The sequence below is a fragment of the Egretta garzetta genome, unplaced genomic scaffold (assembly GCF_000687185.1).
Source record: "Egretta garzetta isolate BGI_Z169 unplaced genomic scaffold, ASM68718v1 scaffold232, whole genome shotgun sequence".
Classification (NCBI taxonomy): domain Eukaryota; kingdom Metazoa; phylum Chordata; class Aves; order Pelecaniformes; family Ardeidae; genus Egretta; species Egretta garzetta.
The window spans coordinates 120,121-132,159 of NW_009258959.1; the positions used below are offsets into that span (position 1 = coordinate 120,121).

Genomic DNA, 12,039 nt, shown 5'->3' on the forward strand with positions numbered 1-12,039 from the left:
GACTTTAAATGTGCAAATGGCAGTAGAAGTTGCTGTCCTACTGGATGAAGTTCCTCATTTCCATCTCAGATTTGGTCCCAGCCTTTACCTTCTACCCTTGTTTTGCCTTATCCTCAGCATAAGCGGCATATTTACCATCACAGGGAGAAGACAGTCAAGTCTATTGCCATTGAAGACAAAATACAACTAGATTTCTGTGAGAAGAATAAAAAAAGATGGAAGATGAAAGACAACAGGCACCTGCTCATAAAACCATCTGAAAAGTTTATCATACTAACAAAAATATTATCTCGTGTTCTGAGGTGTCAGACAATCCCTGTACCCATCAGGACAAGACCCTTTCAAGCCAACAGATGTCAAGTGAGGGCTGGAGCCCTCAACTCGCAGCACATTGCTGCCGCAACCCTGATGCTCTCCTGATGGGAGTCCAGAAGGACAGAAACAGGTCTGGAGGATGAATAATGCATTTTAAAAGAGCCTTTGAAAAGAAACTGACTGATTAACTGAACACCTGCTAAGAGAAAGGGTTTTCAGATAGCACCCTGATGGGAACGGACATTTAGCACAGCAAAAGGTGGGCATGACTAGATGACATTTAGGCAAGGGAAGGTAGAAGGAGTCATGCAGAAGAGCCTTTCTAGCAGGGAATTAAAGCTCAGGGGGAACAGGATGATACCAAAGGGATGTTGCTTGGAGGAGCACTACCACCACAGGCAAATGGACAGCCAGTGTGGAACCAGCAGCTCTCCTGTACACACTTCATTGAGGTACAGATGTCAGGATGGTTTCTGATTTTCTCTTGCTACTTAAAATGCAAGGACTTTTTCCCTCCTCCAGTGTTTCAAGACAAATTATATGAGCCATATGGCCTCTGTTCCTCACTTTTCCTCCACTGAACAAGGACAGCAGTTGAGTCACACTCACACAGATGCTATGAATGCTGCTCTTAAAAATCCTACAGGGACAAGAGAAGAGAGACAGGGGGTGTGCATGCACAGAGGAAAGCAGGCTCTGGAGCGCAAAGGAAGATCGTTGCCCCTGTCTGAGGAGCAGGCTGCAGGCACTGATGGATCAGTATCCCTTAGGAAGTGCACAACTTCTACAGCTTTCCTTCCTACACCATCTTTTGCCCCATATACCATCTGCCATGTCCCCAGCAAATCCTTTATTTCAGGACAACAGGCGTCTTCAGCCATCCCATGGATCTCCTTTGCTGGCTTTCATCAGAAGAGCACTCAGTTGTATTTGCGTGTTTCTAATATAAGAACGTTGGACGTGCAAATGCAATGTTATGGACCCGGTCCTGCCAGACAGGCAAAGCAACCAGCTACGCGGCTCTGTCAGAGAGCACATTTGTCTGCATAGCAAATCACATTTATCTTGCTTCAGGAGATTTGAAGGCAAACATTGCATTGCTTTTTATCATTGCTTTTTATCTAGTCCCACTAGATCTAGTTTCACCTCAGGTCCCAAACTCCCAGGCTCTGCAGACTTTTGATCTTGACATTGCCCAAGGGAGGATGTCTGTGTCCTACAGCCCAATCTCCAGACTCTTCTCTGAGCTGTTTCCTCCTCTCCAGCTCCACTTGGCCATTTCTTCAAACTAAATCTACATACAGTTGGGCTCAACAGCAAAAGCATAGCAAGCAGCACCATGAAACAAGACCCTATTAGCAGAAACACCTTCCGGCAAGGCTTTAGAATCATTAGTTTCCAAGCAGATATGACTTAGTACAACCTGAGGACTTGCACTGTAGGTGGAGCTCTTCAAACTCAAGGTGGCATTTGATATAGCGAAAAGCTGGGCATAGGTGGAAGTACAGAGGAAGTTTTAACCCCCTTGCTCTGTTCCTCATCTTTTTTATCCCATCTCAGCTTTGCCATGCGAGGGCACAGTCAGAGGGCACTGACGCATACAGTAAAGGCAAAGCTGTTGGATAAACCTACTGCCAATTCATCGTGGGACATGCAGACTATTGCTTGGAGGTTGAAACAAGGCTTGCTAGTCTCTGATCTTGCTTCTTGCGGGCTTCAGAGCAAACCATCTGCTGCTAACAGACAACGAGCTCTGTGTACCAGGGAATGGTGGAGGGGAGGGATGCATGCTGAACAACACCTGGGCCACAGTTCCACACGCGGCACTAAGTGTCCCTCCACCACTGCTCCTGATCGATCTTTGCAGCCCTCTGCACCCTAATGTGCAAGCAGCATCTTCCCAGATAGGTTTATTACATTCTGCAAGGAGTGTTTGCTGGCTCCAAGGAAGAACATGACGCAAAGCAAAGGGCCAAGTCTCTGCTGGGAGTCTTGCTCCAGATAAGGCTTATGTAAACTATCTGGAAGATAGAAGGACTTTGCTATCTCATTTCTTTATAAGGCTATGGGGGGCACACAGGCCTGGAAACCCTGCAGGAAGAAAATTTCCTAACTGGTTTTGCGATTTCCTGCCATGCAGAGCCCAGGTTCTCACTTGTCTGCTTCTGGCCTTCATGGTTGGTACAAACTCAGTGGGACAGGGAAAAACATTTATCATGCCTAGAACTTCATTCCACCACCCACAGAGGCAATATAGTTAAAAGAGTGACGCAAATTAAGCTGGCATTTCAAGGAATTGCTTAAAGAAAGACATCATTAAAAATAGAGAGAACTAAAATAAAATAATTCTGCGTCATGACAGGCGTTTATCTCACCTAGCAAACTCCTAGCGCACGCTCTTGAATTTGGAGAGGAGCTCAAGCACACTCCAGCCTACCAAACAGTTTGTGACTGCCCATACAGATATTTTTTCTGCTTTGAATGTCAGCAAAAAAGTTAGTTGGATGCCTTAAAAGAAAACCAAAAGCAAAAAAAAAACAACCAACCATTTACAAGGCCAGTTCCTACACTGCAGTATGCTACCCTGTCTGAAGTCAATCAACCAGCAGAAAGAGATGAAGGTGCAACCGTTCAACAGATGTAGGTTACAGAAGCACCCAAACCAGAGACCCAGACCAGTATGACCAAACACCACAGGACAGCTTTATCCAAGCCCAGGACTGTGCCCAAGCAAATATGCTCCATCTTTAGCCTGGATATGTCCAGAAACCTTGGAGAAGAAAGGACTATATGATTATGATTCCAAGGTCTACCCAGAGGCAGATGACAGGAACATTTCACCACCTCACCCAGTCTCATGATGATCTGCAACGCAAGAGTACCGTGCAGTCATGTAGGGTCAGCACAGCTTGTTTGTTTGTTCCTTTTTACAGATTGCCACATACTCAAGGCATCTTGCTGTGAGCTGAGGACATGAAGACTGAGCCTCAAGCTCTAAAAAAAAAAAATAAAATCACAGACTTCTACAGCTGCAGCTGAAGGGCCAAGCCTGGAGAGTAAAAACAGCAGAACTAGCAGCCAGAAAAATGTAATGGCACAAACCACCCTGAGCAAGTCAAGGATTGCCCTTTTGTTTGTAAGGCATCCAGAACATCTGAGGCATGACTTGACTCTGGGTTTATGTACCGCCTTACCACCACAGCAATTCTAGCCAGGAGGGGGGCCTTGAAGTTATATTTGTCATGTGTATTCTCTGGAGAACAGCCTGGAGACCACCAAATCCAGTACCATCCTTTACACAGGCAGAAGAGTCAGACAACACGGTGCGAATAACGTGCGACTACTCACCATCGGTGCTCCGCGGTGACCTATAATGGCTGGCTTTGGTCCCAGCGCCGCCTTCTCCATTATGCAAGGGGACGAGATGGTGAGGGGGACGAGGTAAAGTGCAACTACAACTGCGAGGTATGCAGTGAACATCAGCATCTGAGAAGCTGAGACAGAAAGAGAGAGAAAGAGCTGGTGAAAATGCTGGTCCTGACCTCCCCATACCACAGGAGCAAAGCCAAGATACCTTCATCTTCCTCCAGAGGAGAGGCTGGTCTACAGCCATTGCCCCTATCACAACAGCAGAGCCCTGTGTTTAGGAAAAAAAATATTCTATTTAAAAAAAGAATTAAAAAAAATTCTCTGAGCTAATCAAATCCTGAGGGAGGTTTTCACTTCATTATGTAATGGGAAAAAAAAAGTTAAGCAAATTGTTTAAAGTCCCAGTAATGTAGCCCAAAACACCACCAATTTCCATCCCTTTGGATGGGACAGCACCAAATTTTGCCCTGCCTGTCAGCAGAAATAGATCACAAGTTAAACATATCTACAAATAAATCATGGCACCATGTCAGTGTATATAATATCACTTGGGTTTACATCACTTGTGTTTATGCTGGTGGTTCACCAACGCCACCCATTTCAGCCAGGGTAACACCACTTTAACTGCTTCTGCATTAACATTTGTGCCAGCCAGGACTGAGTTAATTTGCAATAATGTTTTACTGGTTAAGTTGGAAATGTTTAAATAAATCCTTGGGTTGTGATGGTGCTGCGCTCCCTGGGGTCTCTGCAAGCAGCAATATTACAGGACCGGCAAATGCAGGAGAGGGTGCTGGCTGCAGCACCTGGGGCCAGATCATAGAATAACAGAATGTTTTGGGTTGGAAGGGACCTTTAGAGGTCACCCAGCCCAACCCCCCTGCAGGAGCAGGGACACCTTGAACCACATCAGGTTGCTCACAGCCCCGTCCAACCTGGCCTGGAATGTTCCCAGGGATGGGGCCTCCACCCCCTCTCTGGCCAACCCCTGCCAGGGTTTCACCACCCTCACTGGAAAGAATTTCTTCCTTAGATCCAGTCTAAACACACCCCGGTTTAGTTTAAAACCATTACCCCTTGTCCTGTCACAGCTGGCCCTGCTAAAAAGTCCATCCCCACCTTTCTTACCAGCCCCCTTGAAGCCCTGACCGGCCACACTCAGCTCTGCCCGCAGCCTCCTCTTCTCCAGGCTGAACACCCCCAACTCTCCCAGCCTTTCCCCATCACAGAGGGGTTCCAGCCCTCGGACCATTCCTGTGGCCTCCTCTGGCCCCACTCCAACAGGTCCCTGTCTGTCCTGCGCTGGGGACCCCCAAGCTGGACGCAGGGCTCCGGGGGGGTCTCACCAGAGCTGAGCAGAGGGGCAGAATCCCCTCTCTCGCCCCGCTGGCCACGCTGCTGGGGATGCAGCCCAGGGGAGATGAGTAGTCCTGCCTCCCATGTCGCACCTCAGCCGCCCGGCTCCAACTACTGGTGATTTCTCACAAAGTCCAAAGTATCTGGGAATCTTTTGAAGGTGCTGACAGTGCAACAGAAACACCCCTTGTTCCCGAGAGACAGGGATTCCTTATAAAGAACAACAGGCACCTTTGAACTCCTGAGCTATTTGGAGTCACTTGAAACCGCAGATATTAAGGCATAAGACTTCTTTATTACTATTATTATTATTTATACTTCAAACTCATTAAGGCTTTGGAACTCAAGGGACAACCTTCAAAAAACCCCTTTAAAACAAATATTTGCCATGGACACAAGATGGAGAAGGCTTCTTTTTTTTTTCTTTATGGGAAGGACAGAACAGCCCAGCTCTAGTTTTGGCCACAACTGATCTGGTTTCACACGTAAATATACTGCTTTGTGCTTCCAGCATCTAATGGCCTCAGTCAAACACGTTCCTACAATCCAGAAAGTAACACTAGTAACTTTGCCACATAATTTGTCCTCCTCTCTGGAAGAGATGTCCATCACCCACAGAGCATTCAAGGAACTGAATGGCATCTCGCTAAGCGAGTCCATGCGGTGTCCTGCACCATAAAGGCACGGTGTCCTGAAGCTGTGCGTCACCAGCACCAAAACCTCTAGACGGACACAGGACATGATCCTGACCCAATTCTTGCTCTCTCCAGGAACACCACACACCTACCAGGCTTTGAAAAATCAGCCTAATTGTCAGCAAAGTCTCAGGCTGTGCAAAGAATCTGGTCCCTTCCTTCCTGGTACTGCAGAGTTTAGGGATTAAACAGCTCAGATTCAGACTAAAGGCAAGCACCACATGACATGCATGGACTTTCAAATATTTTTATCATTGGACTGCACCCACAAGGAAAGTTGGTCGCAGCATGGTTCACAGACCACATTAAAATGGAGCTGAAGACCTCACCCAGCCATACACATGTGGGAACTGAGACCACACACAAAAGACCCAAAATGAAATACAAAGTACATACTGTTCAGTTTGAGGTTGGATGGTCTGTATGGAAGTTCTCATGGTGACCACCCAATTCAAGCAAACAGGACAGATTTATCTCTCACTTTCTACAACATGGCACCACCAATGACAACATTCAGATGCAAGCCTTCCTTCTCCATTCCTCCTGCTCCTAGTGACCACTCCAGCCCAGTTTGGGCTCCTGGAAGAGCATGATTCTCACACTGCTGTTTGCTACTCAAGGCTTCCAGGGCTGCTTTGAGTCCAATGTTTTCTATCTGACCTCAGAAGTAAGCTTTGAAAACAAAATACTACCTTTTAAAACACTGTAGCTATTCAAGAAACTTCTCATAGAATCCTAGGTTGGAAGGGACCTCAAGGATCATCTGCTCCAACTGTTCCAGGCAAGAGTCCAGTCCAGACAAGATGGCCCAGCACCCTGTCCAGCTGAGGCTTGAAAGTGTCCAATGTGGCAGAGTCAACCCCTCCTCTGGGGAGATTATTGCAATGGGGGACTCTTCTCATGGGGAAAAATTTCCCTCTCATGTCCAATCAGAATCTTCTCAGGATTAACCTGTACCCATTCCCCCTCGTCTTTTCCATGAGACTCCTTGTAAAAAGCGTGTCTCCAACTTCTTTGTAGCCACCCCTTAGGTACTGGTACGTGGTGATGAGATCCCCTCTGAGCCTCCTTTGCTCCAGGCTGAACAAACCCAGCTCTCTCAGCCCATCCCCATATGGCTGAGAGAGGCTTCCCAGCCCTTGGATCACCTTGGTGGCCCTGCTCTGAACCCCCTCCAGCCTCTCTGGAGCTTGTTGGCCACCAGGACCCCCAGGTCCCTTCCCACAGAGCTGCTCCCCAGCCAGGTGGTTCCAGCCTGTGCTGCACTCCTGGATTGTGTTTTCCCAGGTGCAAGACCTTACACTTGTCCATGTTGAACTTCATAAGGTTCTTGTTAGCCCACTCCTCCAGTGTCTCCAGATCTTCCTGCAGGGTGGCTCTCCCTTCCAGAGTGTCTACCTCACCACTCAATTTGGTGTCATCTTCTATTCTCCAGGTTTGGAAAAAGTAGCATAGGAGGAAAAAAAAATTTAAAAGTGTAAATTCGCTCAGTAAAAAAGCCAGTTGCTGAAGATGGTCACATGCCTCAAAACCGACAAGAACAGGCTGTTGCACCAATGACTGCAGCTGCATCAGTTATTTCCAAAGGATTATTATTAGTGAGTGAAATCTTATTTTCCCATTAGAAGCGACTGTAGGTTCTCACAGAGATTTCAGTTCTTCTCTTCCTTTTTTAACACCACCAGATCAAACGAATCTGTACCAAAAAGTCTGTCAACTCCTCCAGGTGAGATACCTTTCATAAGTAAAATGACCCTGAAATAACTTGAAGATCAAATGAAAGATGAATGTTTATCCTTAAAAAGAAACAAACCAAAAACCCCAACCCGGGAGCAGAAAAGGAGAAGGAAAGCAGCTTCCTGGCTTATTAAAAACAAACAAAAAAAAAGCCATTTTCAGGGAACTCAGCTGCAAAAGAAAAAGTATGAGGAATTCAGAAGACATGCAGCCTGCTCCAGGCGTAACCACAAATCCTCCCTCAACTGGCAGCCTAATTACATGCTAGGACATATTTAAGAAGAACCAGGTACGGCTTTATTGGCATGTTTAAAAATTAAGGCAGAGCAATTCTTTCTTTGAAAGGTCTCTCTGAATATCAAAATCTTCCCATCTTCAGACACCGTTTCCTCATTCTTAACTCCCACTTCTTGGAAGTCTTTCACGAGTGTTGCCAAATCCTTACAGGGTTTGTATTTTGCTTCAGGTTAAATACCAATGAAAATAATTTTTCTGGAGCTGGCACAAATGTCTGAGAACATCCATGGACGCCCTGAAGAAAAACACTTCTGAGGGCACAGAAGGATCAAATTAGTTCACAAGAAAACCTGGAGGAACAGCTCAGGCTCTGGCAACGAGATGGGACAGGGAAGATGCCCAGAAAAGTTTACTTCCACCAACAGCACCATCACAAAGAAGAGCTGGGTTCAGCATGTCCTTCACCACTCTGCTCCCTTAGACCTTGGACAGTGTTCTCAACATGCATTTAAGGAAGCATCTAACCACTGGGGGATCAGATCTCTACTGAGCCCTCTGGGTGCTACTGCATCACAAGCAACGCGCCCATCATGGAGGCTTTCAAAAGCCAGATCCATCTAGAAATGTGGGTGAACAAGAGCCAAGGAGATGGGGGAAGGGAGAAGGGCCTATAAGATCCAAAGAAGAACACTGCAAGTTAGCTGCAGAGGGTGCATTTATGTTTTCTAAAGCAGACTGATGGAAAGCTGGAGGTTTTCATTCATTGCATCACTGAAACCAGCCCTTTCACCTCCAACCCTGGTGCACTTCCCACCACAAAGCAACAGCCAGGGGATCTGGATGCATCCACAGACCAGGTTCCCCCACTCCAGTTTCAGCCATGTTACTCTAGGAGAGCATCCATCTCCCCAGCATGGCTGAGCTGGAGGCTGCTGAGCCCAGGGAAGGAACCAGCACTGCCTCCTGCCAGGTGGTTCCCAAGGGGAGGACCCAACGCCCCAACAGCCACCCACCAGCCCCTGACCACCACACAAGGACACGAGTGGTACTCACTGGCTTTCTCCGTTCGTGCAAACTGCCCCGCTATCAACCATGACAGGGCCGTGACCGCTGCAAGTGCTCCTATGTGCAAGAAAGGGGCTGTGGCCTGCAAGACATAAGAACAGGAAAGAAAAAGTGATGACAAACACCCCAGAAACTTGCAGATTCATTGATCTTGCAGGCTCCATAGTGCATAGGTCCAAAAAAAAAATCCAGTTGGATTTCATACCATTCCTACATCAGGCTCCTGCATTGTTTTGGTCATCTCTTCTTCAAAACCCTACCATTACCTTTGGCACTCACACGTATTGGGACCAGTACCATTTAATATCTTCATCAATGACATCATAGACAGTGTGATCAAGTGCATCCTCAGCAAGTTTGCAGATGACACCAAGCTGAGTGGTGTGGTTGACACACCTGAGGGATGGGATGGCATCCAGAGGGACGTGGACAAGCTCAAGAAGTGGGCACAAGTGAACCTCATGAGGTTCAAGGCGGTCAAGTGCAGGGTCCTGCACCTGGGTGGGGCAACCCCCGGTATCCATACAGGATGGGGGATGAAGGGATTGAGAGCAGCCCTGCAGAAAAGGGCTTGAGGGTACCAGGGGATGAAAAGCTGGCCATGAGCTGGCCATGTGCGCTGGCAGCCCAGAAAGGCAACTGTGCCCTGGGCTTCATCCCCAGCAGTGTGGCCAGCGGGGCGAGGGAGGGGATTCTGCCCCTCTGCTCTGCTCTGGTGAGACCCCCCCGGAGCCCTGCGTCCAGCTTGGGGGTCCCCAGTGCAGGACAGACAGAGACCTGCTGGAGCGGGGCCAGAGGAGGCCACAGGAATGGTCAGAGGGCTGGAACTCCTCTGCGTTGGGGAAAGGCTGGGAGAGTTGGGGTTGCTCAGCCTGGAGAAGTGGTAGACGCCCCAATCCCTGGACACATTCCAGGTCAGGTTGGACAGGGCTCTGGGGAACCTGATCCAGTTGGAGGTGTCCCTGCTCATGGCAGGGGGGTTGGACTGGATGAGCTTTAAAGGTCCCTTCCAGCCCAAAATGTTCTATGATTCTATGAACACTCTGGACCATGTATCAACCTGGTGTATCACTACAGAAGAAAGTGAGATGGATCCTCTGAGTCATGTTTTTGTTCTTCAGTAGCTTGCCTAAATTTTTAAAAAACAAGAAAAGGGAAGCATTTCTCAGAAATGTTAGTCACTTGTGTGAATGCTATTTCCCCCTCTCCCCGTATTTGCGTATGTTTGCGTATTCCCAAATATACAGCAGTCATCACCAGTAAAACCTCTCAAGCCTTTCATGAGCAAAATATTTTTTGACCCCTTTTTGAGTGAGAGGGGAAAAAAGGAACAGAGAGCCGGTCTATCAAGAAATTAACAGTTTGTGACTACTTTCCTCTAACACTTACATAGCCCTGCAGCACAGAATCACAGAATCACAGAATGTTTGGGGTTGGAAGGGACCCCATACCACAAGTTTTTCTTAAAACAGGGCTAGAGCACAGAAGTCCCATTCTTTTTTAGATACGTATAAATTTATGCACAATGTAAAAACAAACCCAGAATGCTCCTCCCATCGGACTGGGAAGAGCATGGTGCTCCAGGCCTGGATACCAACCTCCTGAGCATTGCTAGCCAAACTAAGCAAAGGAATTGCCCTCTCCTTCCGGCAACTCTGAGTCACACTCAGCCTCAGTATTTTCCACCTCTAACTCTGCAGCCAAGCCCTGGTTTGAGTTTAAAGGAAAGAGCCCAGGAGGTGGAGACAAAGTGATGTGGTGGTCTTGAGGACCCCAGTGGAGTTTTGCTGCAAATTTTCTCATTGCCAATATTTCAATTTTGGGAGTGATAAAACATCAAGACAGGGTTTCATACAGTAGGAAGACACAAAGTCCATGACTAGTAGCTGCACTGGCCCCTTTCCCAACCCAGAGAAGCATCCCTGCAGACAACTTACTTGCAGTGAAATAAATACCATCTCCCACTCGTCATCCCAAAGCTGTGCTATCGATGACATGGTCACCACGGTAGTTATCAAGGTTGTCATCAGGCCAATCTGCAACAAATATGAGAGTATTTACATACCAGAGCCTATCATTATAGTAGAAGTTTTACAGGTTGGGATATGGAGACAACTTTTGTACATAATAAATGGCCTAAAACAACTAGCCTAAGGACCCGCAAGGAAAGAGGTTGGGCCTGTGTGCTGTCCCAGCATAACCTCCCCTTTCCACCACTGAAGGTACAAGACTGGGCTAAATAGTCCCAGGAGGGCACATCTCATGGGTGATCTCTCACTGTCTTCACATAGTGGCCAATGGTATGGGAAGAGCAGGTGATTTGCCCTACCAACAAACTAGATCAAAACCAGCTTAAATACAGATTGGGTTCTTCCAGGCAACTTCAGGAGATGATCCTGGATTATCCTGGCCCTGCTGCAACAGCCTGTGATGCACCAGTGCTATGGGAGGTTGGTTAACTTTGCTCAACTTTACTCTCCAACGCTTCTGCTCAGGGCTAAAACTTGAAGACACCCAACAGACAACAACCATCACACTTCTCAGTAAAGGGTGAACATGTGTGCAAGCAGGGCTCTGGGTCCTCATCACTAAGCAATCATCTGAGATGGTTCAGCACATCTTTGTGCATGGATGTGACCTCACCTGGGTCTGAAATGGCAACAACTGTGCAGTCACAGCATCCAAGCCACATTGACAGAGCAGTTCTAACAGATATTGCAGTTTGAGAGGAGGCTCTGGATGACAGTGTGTGGTGGGTTGACCTTGGCTGGACACCAAGGGCCCACCAAAGCCACTCTATCACTTCCCTCTTTAACCGGACAGAGGAGAGAAAAGTAAATCAAAGGGCTCGTGGGTCGAGATAAGGACAGGGAGAGATCATTCACCAGTTACCATCACGGGCAAAACAGACTCAACTTGATGAAATTCATTTAATTTATTATCAATCAAAATCAGAGAAGGAGAGGATAAAACCTGCTGAATCTTAAAACACCTTCCCCCTCACACCCCTCCCTTCTTCCTGGGCTCAACTTCACTCCCAATTTTCTCTACCTACTCCCCCCCAGCAGCACAGGGGGACAGGAACGTTGTCTCTGCCGCTTCTTCCTTGGGAGAGGACTCTTCCCCTGCTCATGCGTGGGGTCCCTCTCACGGCAGACAGTCCTCCACGAACTTCTCCAACTGAGTCCTTCCCACAGGCTACAGTTCTTCACAAACTGCTCCAGCATGGGTCCATAATTTCCACAGGGTGCAGTCCCTCAGGAGC

General features: G+C 47.6%; 1 protein-coding gene across 1 annotated transcript in view; it reads right to left on the reverse strand.

The window, feature by feature from the left end:
* LOC104122451 (glycerophosphodiester phosphodiesterase domain-containing protein 5) overlaps positions 1 to 12,039 on the reverse strand; it is a 56,752-nt gene that overhangs the window by 33,970 nt on the left and 10,743 nt on the right. Inside the window, exons 4-6 of the mRNA XM_035890186.1 lie at positions 10,712 to 10,810; positions 8,763 to 8,856; positions 3,664 to 3,809 (exon numbers count right to left, since the gene is read on the reverse strand). Coding sequence (XP_035746079.1) covers positions 3,664 to 3,809; positions 8,763 to 8,856; positions 10,712 to 10,810 — 339 coding nt within the window. The remainder of the gene's footprint in view (positions 1 to 3,663; positions 3,810 to 8,762; positions 8,857 to 10,711; positions 10,811 to 12,039) is intronic.